We start from the raw sequence: 21,061 nt of genomic DNA, 5'->3' as shown, positions 1-21,061 counted from the left end.
CAGTACTAAGGGATTAGTACTCAGTACTATTAATGCATCACCTACACAATGTTAATTTGTTTAAATTTTTTATATTTCAATATGTATATATGGTTACTTAACTTCCATAATCACAATGTCATATCACAACTGCACTTTAATCACAATTCATAACCATAATGTCATTTCACAACTGCACTTTATGTAAATTATGTAAATAATGTTATATATTGCACTTCTGGTTAGATGCTAACTACATTTCATTGGCCCTGTACTTGTACTCTGCACAATGACAATAAAGTTGAATCTAATCTTATCTAATCTAATACGGGGCTCATGTCTGTCGTCTCTTACATACTACAGCAACACAGCAGTGAAATAGGACGATAACTGAAGCTTGTGTGTGATCTGTGTGTGAGTTACCCACTCAGATACACACAGAAGAGCAGAGACGGACTAGAGTCTGATGCTAACAGCTTTATATTAGATCCTATGAGAAAAATGCTAATGTAGCTAACAGGAGATAACAATCTTTTTCTCTTCATTATGATCCACTGTGGGGTCCTTTACCCCCTGACACAGAGAGACAGATCAGTATCTGAGTGGACGCCACTGTGTGTGTTTAAACCTGTGCTTTATTATTGATGATGATGATGATGATGATGTTGTTGTTGTTCCGCTACAGGTTCCGCTGGAGTTGGGTTTGAATGCGTTCCTGACTCCTAAAATACCAATTAAACTCTCATTCACCCCTCGAGAAAACTAGAACCAGAACCTGGACCAAGACTGGAACCACAACTAGAACACAAACCAGGACCAGAGATGGAACCACAACTGGAACCATGTTAGAATCAGAAATGGAGCAATGGAACACATCATCAGTTCAGAACAGTTCTGTTATTAATAACAGTGTTAAAACTGTGGTTTTATTATTTATCACCAATAAACTGAGGGTTGTTTCTTTAACTCGTATCTAAAACATCTGAGAATGTGACAATGTAGAGATTAATTTTAAAGCTGTTTTCTGAACACAGGTTTTTAAATTTAAATGAGGGACTTCATTGTGTAAGGGTCTTTTTATATTGTGATTTACATTCCTTTTATTAATTAAATATTTAATTATATTTATATTCAGTTTTTGTTCTTCTGTTGATTCGTTTTCATGGCTCTAGATCCGGACCCAGAGGAAATGCACTTCATCCTCTTAAAATAATGTATAAATGAATAAAAAACGGAAGTAAAATAATGTTTGTTGACCAGAGGAAGAATTCATGTGTGAAATGTACTTCTAACATACGGACTTACATGAAATCATTCACTCATTCATTCATCATCCTGGAGCTGTGGCACAGACACTGCCATAAAACTGCCCACAGGTGTGTGTGTGTGTGTGTGTGTGTGTTTAGGTTGTTTGGAGCATATGGATCTTATAACCAGCACAGATTTTAGTGTGGATATCAACACTTTAAACAACCCCAATGGCCCTTTTGTCTCCAGAATCAAGCAGATGGTGGAATTTGACTTTTTAAATTCCATGTTACTCATTTCAGGTCATTTACACATTTCTTTAACTCCGCTCATGTTTTAAATCATACTTTTACATAACAGATGCACAATTAACAGGATCTGAGCAATACACCATTGTTGCCCCTTAGTCTCCCACACGAGATGTTTCTTTCACTGTCAATTTGTGCTTTGAGAAGCCAAGGTAGTGTAATGTTTGTGATGGGCCAAGAAACACTGCTAGCTAGCTAACATATAGCATTATGCTTTTGGCCATTGCCATGGAGATGTTTTCTTAACTTTATGTTCATCTATGTTTAAATACATTATTAAATCTGCTGTTATCTCTTTGCTAATGGTGATGTTCTGTGTTAGCTTGTGATATTAGCTACATATATGCTACATCTCCATAGCAACCACTGAGAGATTTATAATCATATTTATCATAGCTATTTACATTAATATATCATTAATATTGCTATGCTATAAATCTCAAAAATAGTAACTTTCTTCACGTTCAGAAATTAATGAAATTTTTAAAAGCAATTTTGGATCATTTCTATTGGTCCGTTCACTGTGAAATTCTAATTAATGGGAGGTGTACGCTGAGTTTAGAAATATTGCAAAATATTAATGTAAACAATCACATACATGAAACTAAAAAGTACAAAATAGGCTGTTACCTGGTGTTACTACATTTTTAAACCATAAATATATTTCGTTGAGTATATTGAGAGTAAATGTTGTATATTTTAGTTCTGTTCCTGTTCATCATTCCTCTGCTGGAGAAAATGAATGTCTCCTTTTTCCTGGTGTCTGTGACTGATTTTCTTTCGGCCGCGCTCGAGAAGATCAAAGCTGACCGAGTCGCCAAGAACCACACGGTAAAATTAAAGAGCTGTCCGTCCTTTTTAGCATGAAAAAATGATCATAAGACCTGGAGTGCCTGAATGAAGCAGGTTAAGCTCCACAGAGTGGGTCTCCCATGTTCATTCATTTGATTTATTTCTATTTTTCTTTATTTATGTTCAGCACCTTGAAATGCTCTTGTTATGATTTGTGCTTCAGAAATTAACGTGTTTGATTATTTTACTGTTTTGTGTTGTGATTTTAAAACCTGTGAGAGAATGATACTAATTTATTTCTCTGTAGGACAGAGTGGACTTCCTGCAGCTAATGGTGGATTCTCAGATTTTAGAGAAAAGAGGAGATAAAGATAAATAAAGGTAAAAATAGAAATGTTTAAATGTTATTTGCTATTTTTATTTCACTTTCCATAGTGGATAATTCTAGCAGTGTCACACTGTAACTTTGGCTGCATTTAAGGTGGACTGAAAAGCAAGAAAACTTAAGAAATTTAAGGTGGAATGGATAATTATTCCTGTGCCACATAGAAATTGTAACAGATGTAACAGTGGCACAATTTAAGGAGGAACTGAACATTATTCCGGCATCAAAACACAGCTGTTTCGTCATTTAAGGTGGAGAGGAAAGTTCTTCAGATGCTAGAATGTCAGTGCTATCCTGTTTAAATTGGAATGGAAATATAGTAAACAGCTGTAATTTCTTCACCTTTTAAGGTTGAAAAGGGGGTTTAATAAAAAGTTAACTTCACTTTCAAAATAAAATATTTTATTTTAATATTGGCACAGGAAAAATTGAAGGAATTAGACACTGGAGATGGAAAGACAGTTTAGAGGACATAAGATATTGAATATGTGCTGTTTTGCTGTAGAAAAAATACGGGGGATCACATCAACCTGCCACCAGCCTGCAGGGGCGCTAGATCCGTGCTGACTTCACTGTTGACAGACATTGTTCTATCCAAGTTTTCTACAGTCACTGATTAGCATTGAGTCTGGGGAGTTGTAGCCCTGAGACCTGGTGTTGCCTGGTCTCCTAGAGCACCACGTAGTGCCCCCTACTGGCAGCCTGCAGCGCAGCCTGACCTCTTACAGTATGCTTTTCCTCCACAGGTCTGAACGACCACAAGATTCTGTCCCAGTCCATTTCCTTTATGATGGCCGGTTATGAGATGACCAGCAGCACACTGTCGTTCTTCTACTATAACATCGCCACAAACCCGGACACAATGAACAAACTCCAGGAGGAGATCGACCTTCCCCAACAAGGTGATCCACTCACACGGAAAAGAATGGGGATCAAATTTATATGTAAGAGTCCTTATATGTAAGGCTTGCCTCATGACTAAGTATGTAACACCTACCAGACAATATCCCAGTTAACATGTTAAAAGTGAATATTTAAAATTGTTTACCTGTTGCTGCTTGACTCTCGGGTAGAGTGGTCAGGGGAGAAGAGGCCCATCCGACTTCCTTTTTTGTACAGACCCCTATGCAACCGCACAAATGAAAACTGGATAAATTAAGGAGCAACTTACTGACAATAGCTGAATATGAGTGGAGCCTGTTAGACTTAAAAATAAAATTTAAATTTAAGTGTAAAATGTTTTACTTCATAAGGGTACAACTATTTTTATAACTACAAACATATGTGCTCAGGAGAGCTCCTGCTGGTGTGGATTCTCTCTCATTCACCGATGCACACTAATGGCTCCACCTGTGGTGAATCTTCAAACTGCTAAACGTGACTTTACTATAATCTGTGGATCTGCTGGTGTCCATAAGGAGAATAAGGACAGTGTGGACCCCTATGTGGACAGTGTATAAACAGTGTATTCTGCTGGTGTCCAGGTTCTCTAAGGAGAATAAAGACAGTGTGGACCCCTATGTGGACAGTGTATAAACTGTTTGTTCTGCTGGTGTCCAGGTACTCTAAGGAGAATAAGGACAGTGTGGACCCCTATGTGGACAGTGTATAAACAGTGTATTCTGCTGGTGTCCAGGTTCTCTAAGGAGAATAAGGACAGTGTGGACCCCTATGTGGACAGTGTATAAACTGTTTGTTCTGCTGGTGTCCAGGTTCTCTAAGGAGAATAAGGACAGTGTGGACCCCTATGTGTACATGCCGTTCGGAGCTGGACCCAGGAACTGTATCGGGATGAGGTTTGCTCAGGTGGCCATGAAGCTGGCCATCGTGGAGATCCTGAAGAGGTTTGATGTCAGCGTCTGTGAGGAGACTCGGGTCAGATCATCTAAATATAATAATTTTTCATACCCACATTGTTTTTTCCATAGCGAGTGTTGCTAACTTGGACAGATGTTATGATTCACTGGTAAAAATCATATTTAACTATCAGCAAACCACAGAGAAACTGTATGAAAATTGCTTTATAGTGTTTATCCTCAAGCTGGCAGACTAGTTATAAGTTATAACTTAAGTCCAGATGTAAACACTCTAGCCAAAAGATAATATGTTTATTTAACTGTGCTTTTCCACTGCCTGGGATCAGCTCAATTCGCTTTTAGCTGGTCGCTTTTCCACTCCCACAGCTCCCCCCTTGAAATGGAGCCAGTGACGTGGAACCACAGGCTTTGAAAACAGCAACACCGCGTGGTAATGTCAGGCCCTGTTTACTTATTGTGTGGCGTGTTGTTGTTATTGTTGTTTGGACTGAACACTGCTCACATAGCAGTTTTCCTTGACTCATATTCAGCTTTCGCTGGAGATTCTCCTCAGCCACCGCCCCAAGGAGAATCTGAAACTCTTCAAAAAAAACCTCGGGGGAATGTTATGAGCTGCTGCTGTGAGTCGTATAAAAACTAGTGTGAAAGCTACTGTAACTTCAGAGATTTTACAAGTGGCGAGTTTGTGCTGGAGCTCTGTGTTTCGTGGTGATTGAAAGGTCTCTGGCCAATAAGAGCTCTGCAGGGTTTACACCTCACATTCAGTACCTACTCGATTTGGCTGGAAATGTAAAAAAACAGCGACTAAATAATAACCCGGTTCCAGGAGCAGGACCAGATTTGGCCAGTGGAAAAGCAAATATGATCTCAGCACAATGTGAAGTAAATAAATGATTACTCCAGTAGCTGTTTGTAACATAGTGTAGACTATGAAGCTGGTTTGGTGTGTGTTGTGTTCTGTGTTTTTTTTTTTTTTTTTGATAAATGAATAGAGTGATATATTAAAGTTGTTCTTTATAAATGTGGGCAGATATATAAGATGTTAGCGGATCAGTATCTGAGTGGTTGCCACTGTGTGTGTTAAACCTGTGCTTTGTTATTGATGACGATGATGATGATGATGATGTTCTGCTACAGGTTCCGCTGGAGTTGGGTTTGAATGCGTTCCTGACTCCTAAAATACCGATTAAACTCTCATTCACCCCTCGAGAAAACTAGAACCAGAACCTGGACCAAGACTGGAACCACAACTAGAACCCAAACCAGGACCAGAGATGGAACCACAACTGGAACCATGTTAGAATCAGAAATGGAACTGAAATTAGAAACAAACCATAATGAGAACCACATCCTGAACTGGAACAAGAATTAGAAGTAGAACCAGAACTACTACAACAGCCACAACACGAACGGGAATCACAACTACAATCACAGCCAGAACCAGAACTAAAACTGGAACCAGAATCAGAACCATAACTAGTTCTAGATATCTAGTCTATATCTAGTTCTAGATATAACCAATATATCTAGAACTAGAACCAGGACTAGAACTGGAACCACAGTCAGAATCAACCAAACATGGAACTAATAATGGAACCAGATTCAGAACTGGAACTGAAAACCAAGCAGAACCAGAATCTGAACCGGTATCGGAACCACAGTCAGACGTCTTTGATAAGAGCTGTGTTCTCCGTGCTGTGTGGCTCTGGTTGGATTTTAGCTCTATGTTCCTGGGTCGGCTCTGAAACACGGCGGTGTCACTCCTCGTAGCAGAACGGTGATGGTGCGAGCCTCTGTCAGTGTCGCCATGGTGACGCCACCACCATCCGCCCCTGAAACCCTGGTGTCAGCAAAATACAGTCTCATTTAAATCAGATTAGTGACATCGTGAATTCAGAAGAGTTTTGTGTTTAATAACCAGCCACAGGTTTTACTGTTTATCTGAGGACTTCAAGAGAGGACTCTTGAAACCTCCTCTAGAACATTTCCCTTTAAAATTCTCAGGATTCCCTGAACACCGCTCTGCACTCACACTATAATAGTTCATTCATTCATTCATTCATTCATTCATTCATTATCTGTAACCGCTTATCCTGTTCAGGGTCGCGGTGGGTCCAGAGCCTACCTGGAATCATTGGGCGCAAGGTGGGAATACACCCTGGAGGGGGCGCCAGTCCTTCACAGGGCAACACAGACACACACACATTCACGGACACTTTTGAGTCGCCAATCCACCTACCAACGTGTGTTTTTTTTTTGGACTGTGGGAGGAAACTGGAGCACCTGGAGGAAACCCATGCGGACATGGGGAGAACACACCAACTCCTCACAGACAGTCACCCGGAGTGGGAATCGAACCCACAACCTCCAGGTCCCTGGAGCTGTGTGACACTGAAGCTGTGTGACTATAATAGTGTTTTGTTTAATTCTCTTACCATTATTTTTATTCTTCTAGCACTTATTTAACTGGCTCCAGATTCTGTTCCCAGTTAAAATAATTCATTAGATTTAATGATGCGTGTTTAAAGTATACAGTGTGTGTGTATGTGTGTGTGTTTATCAGAGGGAGATTCTCTTAAATATGAGAAATAGATTGGATCACATTTCGGTTAATAATGTGCTAATAAAATATAAAGAGTGTGATTCCACTGTTGTCCTGAAGAGGGTAGCATACATTCACACACACACACACACACACACACACACACACAGAGGAACTGTGATGACGACAGAAAGTTACTCTGCATACACAGTGGAGCCTCAGAGCTCCCTACACACTTCATACACACCGCTTCTGTCAGGTAAGCAGCATGAAATCTCCTGTGTGTGTGTGTGTGTCATATAGGTCTGTTACATATATACATGAAGTATGTATAGACACACACACATATAACATGTATATATATGAGAGAGACTATACCGTGTGTGTGTGTGCACGTGTGTGTGGTGCATGTCTACATTAGTTTAGTGCTGGTGACTTTACACCACTCTGACCCACACTTGGCATTGAGCAGAGTGACTTTAAGCTCATGTGCATCTGCTTCTTTCTTTTCTGTTTTTTTTTCCAAAACCTTGTCTAAATGTGCTCAATAATAAAGAGGTGTGGAATAGTGCTAAGCTCTTTGTGCCTCTGTGTTGTTGTTAGTTTTTTGTTAGTGCTCACCCACAATCAGTCAATCAGTTGATCAATCAATAAGTAAATAAATTAGATTTTTGTGTATTATTTTTGGAATAATAAGTAAAATAATTTTGCTGTATGTTTTCCACTTCAGTAAATAAACAGCAACTGTACATTAAAAAAGCTCTTTTACCTGAACCTCACTGTCTATTTGTCCATTAATCATTACATTTTCATCATTATATTACATCATTACACAGTGTGAAATATATATTTATATGTGTGTGCGTGTGTGTATTAGCTGAGCTGGAGCAGTGTCGGGGGCTGGGGGGGTGTGAGAGTCTCTAGCAGTAAGTCTTACAAAACATTCATTAATTATGATTTTTTTAAATAATCACATTGTTATTCATTACACTGTTATTAATTACACTGACATTAACCCCACACTGTTATTAATTACACTGACATTAACCCCACACTCTTATTAATTACACTGAAATTAACCCCACACTGTTATTAATTACACTGACATTAACCCCACACTGTTATTAATTACACTGACATTAACCCCACACTGTTATTAATTACACTGACATTAACCCCACACTGTTATTAATTACACTGACATTAACCCCACACTGTTATTAATTACACTGAAATTAACCCCACACTGTTATTAATTACACTGAAATTAACCCCACACTGTTATTAATTACACTGACATTAACCCCACACTGTTATTAATTACACTGAAATTAACCCCACACTGTTATTAATTACACTGATATTAACCCCACACTTTTATTAATTACACTTATTACTTATTACGGTATAACAATACGTTACTGTTAATGATTATCATGTTGTTATTGTTCTGAATGATGTGTTAATGATGTCAATCGTGTCGTTCTTTACAGAGCTATTATCATTAGTGTTTTTGGTGTTTATTAAGTGGTTGTTAATGATGTTTAAGTATATTACTTTTAAGGCCTTTTAAATTACAGTTTTAATAGGTTTTTGTTATTAATTATGTTCATAATTTTGATAAAGTTACTGAGTCTGTATGTATTGTGTGTGTGTGTGTTGTGTGTAGCTGTAGGATGGTGCAGAAGTATTGTTCTCCAGTGAGAGTTTATAAACACCCCTTCGAAATGGTGATGGCAGTGAGTAACAACTCATTCACCTCGGTCTCTTTCTGTCTCTCTCTCTCTCTCTTTCTTTCTGTCTGGCTCTGCCTCTCTCTCTCTCCTCTGTCTCTCTCCCCTCTCTGTCTTTCTCTCTGTCTTAGAGAGAGAGAGAGAGAGAGAGAGAGAGAGAGAGACACTGTTGTATACGAGTGGGCATTGAAGTAATGTTTGAAATGAGAGCTATTCACCTTCCACCTCCACCACTACATACACACACACACACAAATACACACACACACACACACACACAGTACATATATAAACCCATACATCGTCAGCTGGTGTGGTGGGGTGTTGAGGCACAGTCCTCTGTGGTGTGTCTCAGCAGTGTAAAGGCTGTTACTGTGCTCTAGTGTTGAACATGTTAAAGCAGTGGGACGCTGTGGAGCACTTGCACATGGACCTCGGGGCTTTGATCCTGGGGCCGTCCATGTGTGGACTGGGGGGCAGTTAATAAAGAGTTAACAAACAGACAATAAACACACAGTGCTATTCAGCTCCTTCACTGTGTGTGTGTGTGTGTTACAGTGCTAGACTGTGCAGATATGACATAATAACTTCTTTGTTTGCTTTCTGTACAGAGCTGTGTGTGTGTGTGTATGTGTGTGTGTGTTTGTGTGGTGTTTCCCCTGTTCTAATTATATTGGCAGTACTAGATAACTGGCTTAGTTTCAGGTTACTCTTTAAGGGTGTGTCCACACACACACACACACACACACACACACCTGCTAGTGTTGGTCCAGAGGTTGTGGCTGGTTGCCGAGGCGATGCGAGGGGCAGTTGCTATGGCAGTGATCTCTCAAGAGGATATAGATGTTGCCTCATGTCCCAAAAGAAGTAATCTCACTGGACTACACTGCTCTGTGTGTGTGTGTGTGTGTGTGTGTGTGTGTGTGTGTGTGTGTGTTACAGGCGTATGAGCGCAGGTTTCCCACCTGTCCTCTGATTCCGGCGTTTCTGGACAGTGAGGTCCTGAGCGATGTCTGCAGTGCAGACGGGGCGACACACACCGTCCGGCGCAGCTGCAAACTCAGAGTGGATGCCCCCCGTCTGCTCAAAAAGGTCAAGACACATACACAAGTCCAGACTATGTGTCCTATGAGTTCCTCTGATATGTGGAACAGTGGAACTGTGTTCTCTGGTGATCATGAGGTTGAACCCCATCAGATCCTCAAAGCAATGTTCCAGTGTGTGTGTGTGTGTGTGTGTGTGTGTTGCAGATCTCCGGAGTGGAGGTGGTGTACTTCATTCAGAGAAACACAGTGAACTGGAGAGAGCGCACCTTACACATCGAGGCTCACAATGAGACCTTCAGTAACAGGGTCACCGTGGAGGAGACCTGCCTCTACAGTGTGAGATACTGCCCCCTGTCTGCAGCACACACAGACATACACACACACAGACATACACACACACACACAGCAGGAGTGGAGGGGGGCTGGGGGGCTTTAAACGCAATGTAGACCATTCCCCTCCGATTTTTTATGTTCAGACGCTCCATGTCTTTTAAGGTGGATTATTGAGATTAAACACAGCAAAACACACACAACGAGCACGGAGAAATAAGGGCACTGAGAAAAAACAGAGAAAACAAGAATGGATAAGAAAGAGAAAAGAGCAATAATGGCTAAAAAACAGAGCTTCTGCTCCTTGCTCCTCACTGCTGTGTGCTCTGGGTCGGGGTGAACAGCGAGCAGCTCATTATCATTTAAAGGAACAGGTGCTGAAAGCGGGTGTTCTGAACAAGGCTGTTTAGACAGGGGGAGAACGCTGCTGTGGGGCTCCTGGGGTCACTGATGTTTCATTAAGATCATGTGTGTGTGTGTGTGGTGCAGGTTCACCCTGAGAATGAGAACTGGACGTGTTTTGAGCAGTCTGCCTCGTTGGACATCAAATCATTCTTCGGGTTTGAGAGCACAGCAGAGAAAATCGCCATGAAACAGTACACAGCCAACATCAAACGAGTAAAAAAAACACACACACACACACACATCAACTTCAAGAACTGACTGTTTAGTTACTGCCAGACATTACCAGCTCCCCCCTCACCCACCGACAGGTCATCAGTGTTACTCAGTTCACCTGGCAGCAGTTCTAATCTTGTGGCTAATGGATGTTTGTATTACAGTGAGTTATGAGTGTGTGAGTGTGAGTGTGTGTGTGTGTGTGTGTACAGGGTAAAGAGATAATAGAGCACTATATCTCAGAGCTGATCTCTGAGGGTGTGACAGAAATCCCCCGATGGACCCCTCCTCAACACCCACCTCACTGTGTGGACCCCCTCACTGTCACCGCGGTAACCACTCCAGAAGTCCGGCTGACCAGGGACACCAGCAATGGGCCCAACCCCGACCCATCCGAGGGTAAACACACACACACACACCACCTCCAGAGGACACAGTTCCACTTCAGACCACATCCAGTTCATATCCAGACCAGTGCTGGAGGGCTACATGAATTAATGTGTGCGTGTGTGTGTGTGTAGGAGATAAGCTGGATGCTGATTATATCCAGAGGTTTCTGGGACGACTGACTCCAATGCAGGAGAGCTGCTTAATCCAGCTCCGAGCTCAGATACAACACACACACAGTGGAAAGGTATACTCACATTCTCACACTCTCACACAGAGGAAAGATGTACACACACACACACACACACATAGGAAGGTTGTATACACACACACTTCTTTTTAATTTCCCCTCTCAACTCTTCTTTTCTCTCTCTCTCTCTCTCTCTATCTCTCTCTCTCTCTCTCTCTCTCTCGCTTTTCTCAGATCCCTAAAGATGAGCACATCCTGCGTTTCCTGAGAGCGAGGGACTTTAACGTGGAGAAGGCTGGAGAGATGCTGTGTCTGTCTCTCAGCTGGAGGAGACAGTTCCAGGTCAGAGAGAAAGCAGTCACACGTTTAAAAGCGAAGTCATTTAAACTCCAGAACATGATATCATGGCTTTGTCAGCTTCTGATTGGCTAGTGGATATCATCTGAGATAATTGAAGGATGAGCAGTTTACAAACACACCAAGGTCTCTCCATTTGTTCAAATCATCACACACAGGTCTAAACACCATGGGACCACCCAGCCATTACACACAACACCCAGAGGCCAACATCTGTCATGGGGGGGGGTGATATCTGGATATAATAGGAACACGTGCTGTCATCGAGGTGATGTCTATTTCAGGGAAGTCGATGGGACGTTGCCAGGCCTCATTCTGCACTTGCTCCAACAGCGTGTGGCTGACCCTCCTGTATCCGACAAAGAGAGGGAGAGAGAGAGAAAGAGAGTGAGAGAAAGAGAAGTGAGAGAGAGTTGTGGTGTAGTGTATTTTCCTAAATAAACAGTGTGTATTATTAGATAATGTACTCTGTAAGTACAGTTTTATCCTGAATTATGTGTGCACATTATTTAACTGTCTCTCTCTCTCACGCTAATCATGTGTGTGTGTGTGTGTGTTGTAAGAGCGGTTCTGAAATGTTCTGGTAGCGAGGAGTATATTGGCATTGTAAAGAGACTGCCATTGAGGTGACGTCTTTTTCAGGGAAGTCCATGGTTGTTTCAGCAGGACAATGCCAGGCTTCATTCTTCACCTGCTCCAACAGCACAGTTCACACTTGTCTCCTATGGGTGTCAGATGGTTCTAGAGTGATGTTCTACAGTCACATCCAGTGTAATTTGAGGGGATTGGATTTTCCGCGGTGGAATTTAGCCCTTAACTGTTAATTACACTGTGTCAAAATGTAACAACATCTGAATCAACACAAATGTCCACAAATGACTTTTAATTAAATGTTAGTGTATTTATGGTAGGGCGGCACGGTGGCGCAGCAGGTTGTGTCGCAGCCACACAGCTCCAGGAACCTGGAGATTGTGGGTTTGATTCCCGCCCCGGGTGACTGTCTGTGAGGAGTTGGTGTGTTGTCCGCGTGGGTTTCCTCCGGGTGCTCCGGTTTCCTCCTACAGTCCAAAAAACACACGTTGGTAGGTGGATTGGCGACTCCAAAGTGTCCGTGGGTGTGAGTGAATGTGTGTGTGTGTGTCTGTGTTGCCCTGTGAAGGACTGGCGCCCCCTCCAGGGTGTATTCCCGCCTTGTGCCCAATGATTCCAGGTAGGCTCTGGACCCACCGCGACCCTGACTTGGATAAGTGGTTACAGATAATGAATGAATGAATGTATTTTTTGGTTTCAAGTGTTCTTGTATATTACTCTGTACATCCCCTAGCTGTCTGCAGGAGTATTACATTGTTTAAATTCTCCTGTAGAGATACACTACTCTGAACACCCCCTAGCTGTCTGTAGGATTATTACAGAATTAATATTTCTCCTGTAGGTGGACTCTATTCTGGACTCATGGACGCCGCCTAGCTGTCTACAGGAGTATTATGCTGGGGGCTGGCACCACCAGGATAGAGAGGGAAGACCTCTGTACATTCTGAGGCTGGGACAGATGGACACTAAAGGACTGGTCAAAGCTCTTGGGGAAGAGGCTCTGCTCAGACACGTGAGTTCCTCGGACGCTAATGGGAAACTGACGAATGATGCTGACCATAAAGACCTCCTTAGGTCATCCCCAGTTTTCAGCAGGAGCTATCACCATGGCTTCGCTATAACATGGCTGCCCACATTCTTCAGTCCAGCACTGCTGGTGTTCTAAAATTCTTGAGCTGTTTGTTGTGTTTGCAGGTTCTGTCCATTAATGAGGAGGGACAGAGGAGGTGTGAGGAAAACACCAAAATATTCGGACGGCCAATCACGTGAGTGTGAATATTTACATTCCCCCAGGCCCCTGCCTCCTTTACCGCTATCACTTTATACTGCTTTTACTAAAACTTTATACTAATAAGACCACCTTACTATAAATAGGCTCTAAACTCTGAATCTGTCCTGTTACATAAATCACAGCTCTGTTACTGTACTGTAACTGCACTCTGTGTCCTGTTAGTGCTATCTGTGTCCTATTAGTGCCGTCTGTGTCCTGTTAGTGCACTCTGTGTACTGTTACTGTCCAGTAACACCCTCTGTATCCTGTTACTGTCCAGTAGCGCATTCTGTGTCCTGTAATTGTATGTAATCAGGTCCTGGACATGTCTGGTGGACCTCGAGGGGTTAAACATGCGTCACCTGTGGAGACCGGGAGTTAAAGCCCTGCTCAGGATCATCGAGGTGGTGGAGGCCAATTACCCCGAAACTCTGGGGCGGCTTTTAATCGTCCGAGCCCCCAGAGTCTTCCCTGTGCTCTGGACACTGGTAAACTTCAGAAATATGACTCCTCCATTGTTAAGGATATGACGTGAAGGACATAAATAAAAAACTATCACACTTAATAATAAGATTTAAAATAAAAGTAAAGATTAAGAGTTACAGTAACAGTAAAGAATAACAGTGTTTTTTACCTATGTGTCCGGCTGCAGGTGAGTCCCTTCATCCACGAGAACACTCGTCAGAAGTTCCTGGTCTACAGTGGCTCTAACTCTCCGGGCTGTGGAGGACTGGTGGACTACATCCACTCAGACATCATCCCTGATTTTCTGGGTGGAGACTGTCTGGTACTGACTGTTACTTTAATCCTGTTACTGTCAGAAATGTAAACTAAGACAGAAGAGATCAAAGGGAAACAGCTATGATGTCCAGCTATGTCCCACAGGCTGTTAGTTTAGCAGTTTTAAAGTTCACATAAGGTGAAACTGGGGGAGTGGGTCCCCCATTTGCGTACAGCCATGTTAAAGGTCTCTGATACCTCTAGGCCACAAGGCGTCAGTACAGGGGCTGTGTCCTAACGTGAGGCTGCAACGTCAGTGCAGGGAATGACTGTTGTTGCTGAAGAATGAGATCTTTAATGGTCTTTAATGTTCTTTAGTGTGAGGTTCCTGAGGGAGGACAGGTGCCAAAGTCATGCTATCAGACCGAGGAGCACCTGGAGAACCCTGACCATGTCCGACTGTGGGCAGACACCATCTACCAATCAGTGCAGATCCTCACCGGGGAGCCTCACGAGGTAAACACTATACACCAATCAGCTCAGATCCTCACCAGGGATCCTCATGAGGTAAACACACCATAAACCAATCAGCTCAGATCCTCACAAAGTAAACACACCATCCACCAATCAGATCAGATCCTCACAAGGGATCCCCACAAGGTAAACACACCATCCACCAATTAGCTCAGATCCTCACAAGATAAAAATCCTGTGTTCTGATTTGTTAGCAGTATTCAGGTGACCCCTGATTCCTGATGCTGTGATCCTGTTTCAGGTGATGTTGGAGGTGGTGGAGGCATCCTCAGTGATCACCTGGGACTTTGATGTCCTCCGAGGGGACATTGTCTTTGATATCTTCCACTCCAAAAGGGTCTCAGGGGCTTCGGGGTCCACTTCACTGCTTGATGAGCTGAGTAATGTCCGGCTGATACACAGCACTTGGACTCTGGGAGTGGACTATAGTCGAGTGCAGTCACCACTCACCTGCAGAGAGGGAGAGAGCGTACAGGTAATCTCACCTTCAAAAAGGGAGAGAGTACAGGTAAACCCACCTGCAGAGAGGGGGAGAGAGAGTACAGGTAAACTCACCTACAGAGAGGGGGAGAGAGAATACAGGTAAACTCACCTGCAGAGAGGGAGAGAGTACAGGTAAACTCACCTGCAGAAAGGGAGAGAGTACAGGTAAACTCACCTGCAGAGAGGGGGAGAGAGTACAGGTAAACTCACCTGCAGAGAGGGGGAGAGAGAGTACAGGTAAACTCACCTACAGAGAGGGGGAGAGAGAGTACAGGTAAACTCACCTGCAGAAAGGGAGAGAGTACAGGTAAACTCACCTGCAGAGAGGGGGAGAGAGTACAGGTAAACTCACCTGCAGAGAGGGGGAGAGAGAGTACAGGTAAACTCACCTACAGAGAGGGGGAGAGAGAGTACAGGTAAACTCACCTGCAGAGAGGGAGAGAGTACAGGTAAATTTACCTGCAGAAAGGGAGAGAGTACAGGTAAACTCACCTGCAGAAAGGGAGAGAGTACAGGTAAACCCACCTGCAGAAAGGGAGAGAGTACAGGTAAACCCACCTGCAGAAAGGGAGAGAGTACAGGTAAACCCACCTACAGAGAGGGGGAGAGAGAGTACAGGTAAACTCACCTGCAGAAAGGGAGAGTACAGGTAAACTCACCTGCAGAGAGGGGGAGAGAGAGTACAGGTAAACTCACCTACAGAGAGGGGGAGAGAGAGTACAGGTAAACTCACCTGCAGAGAGTGAGAGAGTACAGATAAATTTACCTGCAGAAAGGGAGAGAGTACAGGTAAACCCACCTGCAGAAAGGGAGAGAGTACAGGTAAACCCACCTGCAGAAAGGGAGAGAGTACAGGTAAACTCACCTGCAGAAAGGGAGAGAGTACAGGTAAACTCACCTGCAGAAAGGGAGAGTACAGGTAAACTCACCTGCAGAGAGGGGGAGAGAGAGTACAGGTAAACTCACCTGCAGAGAGGGAGAGAGTACAGGTAAATTTACCTGCAGAAAGGGAGAGAGTACAGGTAAACTCACCTGCAGAAAGGGAGAGAGTACAGGTAAACTCACCTGCAGAGAGGGAGAGAGTACAGGTAAACTCACCTGCAGAGAGGGGGAGAGAGAGTACAGGTAAACTCACCTACAGAGAGGGGGAGAGAGAGTACAGGTAAACTCACCTGCAGAGAGGGAGAGAGTACAGGTAAATTTACCTGCAGAAAGGGAGAGAGTACAGGTAAACTCACCTGCAGAAAGGGAGAGAGTACAGGTGAACCCACCTGCAGAGAGGGGGAGAGATAGTACAGGTAAACTCACCTACAGAGAGGGGGAGAGAGAGTACAGGTAAACTCACCTGCAGAAAGGGAGAGAGTACAGGTAAACCCACCTGCAGAAAGGGAGAGAGTACAGGTAAACTCACCTGCAGAGAGGGGGAGAGAGAGGACAGGTAAACTCACCTACAGAGAGGGGGAGAGAGAGTACAGGTAAACTCACCTGCAGAGAGTACAGGTAAACCCACCTGCAGAGAGGGGGAGAGAGAGTACAGGTAAACTCACCTACAGAGAGGGGGAGAGAGAATACAGGTAAACTCACCTGCAGAGAGGGAGAGAGTACAGGTAAACTCACCTGCAGAAAGGGAGAGAGTACAGGTAAACTCACCTGCAGAGAGGGGGAGAGAGTACAGGTAAACTCACCTGCAGAGAGGGGGAGAGAGAGTACAGGTAAACTCACCTACAGAGAGGGGGAGAGAGAGTACAGGTAAACTCACCTGCAGAGAGGGAGAGAGTACAGGTAAATTTACCTGCAGAAAGGGAGAGAGTACAGGTAAACTCACCTGCAGAAAGGGAGAGAGTACAGGTAAACTCACCTGCAGAAAGGGAGAGAGTACAGGTAAACTCACCTGCAGAAAGGGAGAGAGTACAGGTAAACCCACCTGCAGAAAGGGAGAGAGTACAGGTAAACCCACCTGCAGAAAGGGAGAGAGTACAGGTAAACCCACCTACAGAGAGGGGGAGAGAGAGTACAGGTAAACTCACCTGCAGAAAGGGAGAGTACAGGTAAACTCACCTGCAGAGAGGGGGAGAGAGAGTACAGGTAAACTCACCTACAGAGAGGGGGAGAGAGAGTACAGGTAAACTCACCTGCAGAGAGTGAGAGAGTACAGATAAATTTACCTGCAGAAAGGGAGAGAGTACAGGTAAACCCACCTGCAGAAAGGGAGAGAGTACAGGTAAACCCACCTGCAGAAAGGGAGAGAGTACAGGTAAACTCACCTGCAGAAAGGGAGAGAGTACAGGTAAACTCACCTGCAGAAAGGGAGAGTACAGGTAAACTCACCTGCAGAGAGGGGGAGAGAGAGTACAGGTAAACTCACCTGCAGAGAGGGAGAGAGTACAGGTAAATTTACCTGCAGAAAGGGAGAGAGCACAGGTAAACTCACCTGCAGAAAGGGAGAGAGTACAGGTAAACTCACCTGCAGAGAGGGGGAGAGAGTACAGGTAAACTCACCTGCAGAGAGGGGGAGAGAGAGTACAGGTAAACTCACCTACAGAGAGGGGGAGAGAGAGTACAGGTAAACTCACCTGCAGAGAGGGAGAGAGTACAGGTAAATTTACCTGCAGAAAGGGAGAGAGTACAGGTAAACTCACCTGCAGAAAGGGAGAGTACAGGTAAACTCACCTGCAGAGAGGGGGAGAGAGAGTACAGGTAAACTCACCTGCAGAGAGGGAGAGAGTACAGGTAAATTTACCTGCAGAAAGGGAGAGAGTACAGGTAAACTCACCTGCAGAAAGGGAGAGAGTACAGGTAAACTCACCTGCAGAGAGGGGGAGAGAGTACAGGTAAACTCACCTGCAGAGAGGGGGAGAGAGAGTACAGGTAAACTCACCTACAGAGAGGGGGAGAGAGAGTACAGGTAAACTCACCTGCAGAGAGGGAGAGAGTACAGGTAAATTTACCTGCAGAAAGGGAGAGAGTACAGGTAAACTCACCTGCAGAAAGGGAGAGAGTACAGGTGAACCCACCTGCAGAGAGGGGGAGAGATAGTACAGGTAAACTCACCTACAGAGAGGGGGAGAGAGAGTACAGGTAAACTCACCTGCAGAAAGGGAGAGAGTACAGGTAAACCCACCTGCAGAAAGGGAGAGAGTACAGGTAAACTCACCTGCAGAGAGGGGGAGAGAGAGGACAGGTAAACTCACCTACAGAGAGGGGGAGAGAGAGTACAGGTAAACTCACCTGCAGAGAGGGAGAGAGTACAGGTAAACTCACCTGCAGAGAGGGAGACAGAGTACAGGTAAAGTCACCTGCAGAGAGGGAGACAAGAGTACAGGTAAACTCACCTGTATTTATTCATATATATTATATATAGGAACACACATTGTGGAACTGTGTTTCAGGGCTCCCATGTCACTCGATGGCCTGGACTCTATATACTGCAGTGGACTGTCTATAGCCCCACTCCCTCTGATGAAGCTGCCCCAGGCTCTGCCCACACCTGTAAGCTCATGTATTATACTGAGCTTCTTGACTCTCACGACTTCAGGTGCGCTACCTTAAATATCAGACCACTGTTTCAGTTCAGACAGCAGCAGAAATCGAATTGTTCTCGATTTTCCATTCCACCTTAAATGGTGCGGGAGTCTGGCCCTTGAGATGCTTCTTGTAATGGTCTATTCCACCTTAAATGCTGGGTTACAATCTGAGGACTAGGAGCCAGACTAAGTGCTACAATATTTAAGGTGGAATGGAAGATTTTAAGAACAATCCCAGACACCAAATTGTAATTTATTGTGGTATAGAACATTTAAACAAGCTGCACCAAAAGGTAATCACTGCAGCTTTTAATGTGGACTGGAGCATCAGAAGAACAGCTCAGGAGCCAGAATGTAACTGCTGCACCTTTTTAATGTGGAATCGAAATGTCAAAAAGCTGATTCATATATGTTTGTGTGTGTGTAGGGGCTCTATGACAAGTCTGGAGTCGTGTCAGAGCGGATTCTCTCAGCTCAGTGGCGGAACTACCTCCTCCAGCCAATCACAGAGCAGTTCTCTCTTCTCCAGATAAATGCGCGCGCGCACACACACACACACACACACACACAAAACAACAAACAGGTGCAAACACACAAAGTGCTTCTAATTCTAATCCTTCAGGATGGGAACGCTGTTTATAACTACTTTAAAATAAATGTGCATAGTTTTACAGCTGTGCGGCAAAGTGGAGCAGCAGGTAGTGTCTCTGTCACAACTCCTGGAACCTGGACCTGAGGAGTGTGATGTGTTCTCCCCGTGTCCGCATGGGTTTCTTCCGGGGACTCCGGTTTCCTCCCACACTCCAAAAACACACTTTGGTAAGTGTATTGGAGACTCCAAAGTGTCCATAGGTGTTAGTGAATATGTGTGTCGCCCTGTGAAGGACTGGCACCTCCTCCAGGGTGTGTTCATGCCTTGCGCCCAGTATATCTGGGTAGGCTCTGGACCCACCGCGACCCTGAACAGGATAAGGGTTACAGAAAATGAATGACAGTAGTCAAAACTTTTAAACAGCAATAGTCAAATATAAAATAACGATGCATAACTTTAAACAGCTGTAAATATATTTACCTGTCTCTAAACATCTGAGAGCATTGATTAGTTTTCACTGGTCCAGGAAAACTGAACTGAACTGACCACCACCTCAACCACAAAAACCACAACAAAAAACATATTTTTTATATATATTTTAATGTTCTCTCACACTTACACTTTTTTACTTACTTAAAAAGCTGGCTCCCCCTTTCCACCATTTTTCTCCTTCAGCGCTGCAGCTCCAGGGGAATCATGGGATGAATCTGAACTGAATCTGAAATGACTTGTTGTTAGATGAAAAACCTCTGAATATTTCTTTCTGGGACAAATCTATAACAATGACCAGAGGGAACAGCAGGAAGATGTTCCAGGGCTGAAGAGAGGGTTAGGGGACGTTCAGGTGGGACTTTTAAGCTCAAACACACAGCAGCACACCCTCACTGGAGAACACCACAAACTAAGCTTTCTACACTGTTAAGAGCCAGGCCAGTCACTTTTAGAGATGGAATGGGCCCTTACAACCCCCTATAGTGGAAATACTGAACTGAATGTAGACGCCCTGTACTTCTCCAGGAGCACTATCGGGGGCAGTATGCTGTCAGAACAAAACCTCATATCTCCACTAGAGCAAGGTTTGCATATGTTGGCTCTTAGCAGAGGCTGATGGACACTCATCAGCTCTGGACGCTGCAGTAAGGATCAGTTATTTATTCAGACTGTACAGTGCACCGTGGCCGGCTCCCTGGGGCTCAGATGGAGTGTTCACTGATGGGAGTCAGAGGCTGCTTCTGTGAACCACAGAATGTTTGTTTGTTTGTTTATTTATTTGCTTTTTGTGAAACACTTTATTAAAGATAACCGCAGTGAAATAATGGCATTGATTCTTTTCTGTTTTTAATAAGTAACACTAAAACCAAAGACGAGTGGATCAGACACAGCAGTGCTGCTGGAGTTTTTAAACCCTGTTTCCACTCACTGTCCAATCTGTGAGACACTCCTCCCTTGTTGGTCCACCTTGTAGATGTAAAGTCAGAGACATTAGCTCATCTGTCGCTGCACAGTGTGTGTCGGTCGTCCTCTAGTCCTTCATCAGTGACACAGGATGCCGTCGGCTGGATGTTTTTGGTCGGTGGACTGTTCTCAGTCCAGCAGTGACACTGAGGGGTTTAAA

The 21,061-nt window shown here is 44.0% G+C and overlaps 3 protein-coding genes across 5 annotated transcripts in view; all 3 read left to right on the top strand.

Moving 5' to 3' along the window:
- LOC136686505 (cytochrome P450 3A56-like) overlaps positions 1-1,107 on the top strand; it is a 12,297-nt gene extending 11,190 nt beyond the window's left edge. For all 3 annotated transcript variants that reach the window (XM_066660325.1, XM_066660324.1, XM_066660326.1), the window contains exon 13: positions 665-1,107. In XM_066660325.1, coding sequence (XP_066516422.1) covers positions 665-745 — 81 coding nt within the window. In that variant the 3' untranslated portion in view covers positions 746-1,107. The remainder of the gene's footprint in view (positions 1-664) is intronic.
- A 292-nt stretch (positions 1,108-1,399) lies between these two features.
- Positions 1,400-4,548, top strand: LOC136686507 (cytochrome P450 3A30-like). The gene is made up of 5 exons (XM_066660327.1): positions 1,400-1,529; positions 2,239-2,366; positions 2,635-2,702; positions 3,457-3,614; positions 4,425-4,548. The coding sequence occupies exons 1-5, from the start codon at positions 1,400-1,402 to the stop codon at positions 4,505-4,507; spliced, it is 567 nt and encodes a 188-aa protein (XP_066516424.1). The 3' UTR covers positions 4,508-4,548.
- A 1,653-nt stretch (positions 4,549-6,201) lies between these two features.
- On the top strand, positions 6,202-20,633 carry LOC136686504 (SEC14-like protein 5). The gene is made up of 17 exons (XM_066660323.1): positions 6,202-7,330; positions 7,949-7,997; positions 8,741-8,810; positions 9,747-9,896; positions 10,055-10,186; positions 10,670-10,798; positions 11,011-11,197; positions 11,320-11,432; positions 11,610-11,717; positions 13,165-13,335; positions 13,518-13,588; positions 13,910-14,081; positions 14,246-14,380; positions 14,692-14,829; positions 15,089-15,322; positions 18,720-18,865; positions 19,282-20,633. The coding sequence occupies exons 3-17, from the start codon at positions 8,748-8,750 to the stop codon at positions 19,385-19,387; spliced, it is 2,055 nt and encodes a 684-aa protein (XP_066516420.1). The 5' UTR covers positions 6,202-7,330; positions 7,949-7,997; positions 8,741-8,747; the 3' UTR covers positions 19,388-20,633.
- Positions 20,634-21,061: the final 428 nt, after the last annotated feature.

Source organism: Hoplias malabaricus, chromosome 2 (assembly GCF_029633855.1).
Source record: "Hoplias malabaricus isolate fHopMal1 chromosome 2, fHopMal1.hap1, whole genome shotgun sequence".
Classification (NCBI taxonomy): Eukaryota; Metazoa; Chordata; class Actinopteri; order Characiformes; family Erythrinidae; genus Hoplias; species Hoplias malabaricus.
This window is presented reverse-complemented; position numbering and strand designations above follow the sequence as displayed.

Coding starts and splice junctions, on each gene's coding strand:
- LOC136686507 (XM_066660327.1), top strand. CDS start 1,400: ATGGATCTTATAACCAGCACAGATTTTAGTGTGGATATCAACACTTTA. Junction 2,367..2,634: donor GAGTCGCCAAGAACCACACG/GTAAAATTAAAG, acceptor ATTTCTCTGTAG/GACAGAGTGGACTTCCTGCA. Junction 2,703..3,456: donor AAAAGAGGAGATAAAGATAA/ATAAAGGTAAAA, acceptor CTTTTCCTCCAC/AGGTCTGAACGACCACAAGA.
- LOC136686504 (XM_066660323.1), top strand. CDS start 8,748: ATGGTGCAGAAGTATTGTTCTCCAGTGAGAGTTTATAAACACCCCTTC. Junction 11,718..13,164: donor GCTGGAGGAGACAGTTCCAG/GTCAGAGAGAAA, acceptor TTTCTCCTGTAG/GTGGACTCTATTCTGGACTC. Junction 14,830..15,088: donor TCACCGGGGAGCCTCACGAG/GTAAACACTATA, acceptor ATCCTGTTTCAG/GTGATGTTGGAGGTGGTGGA.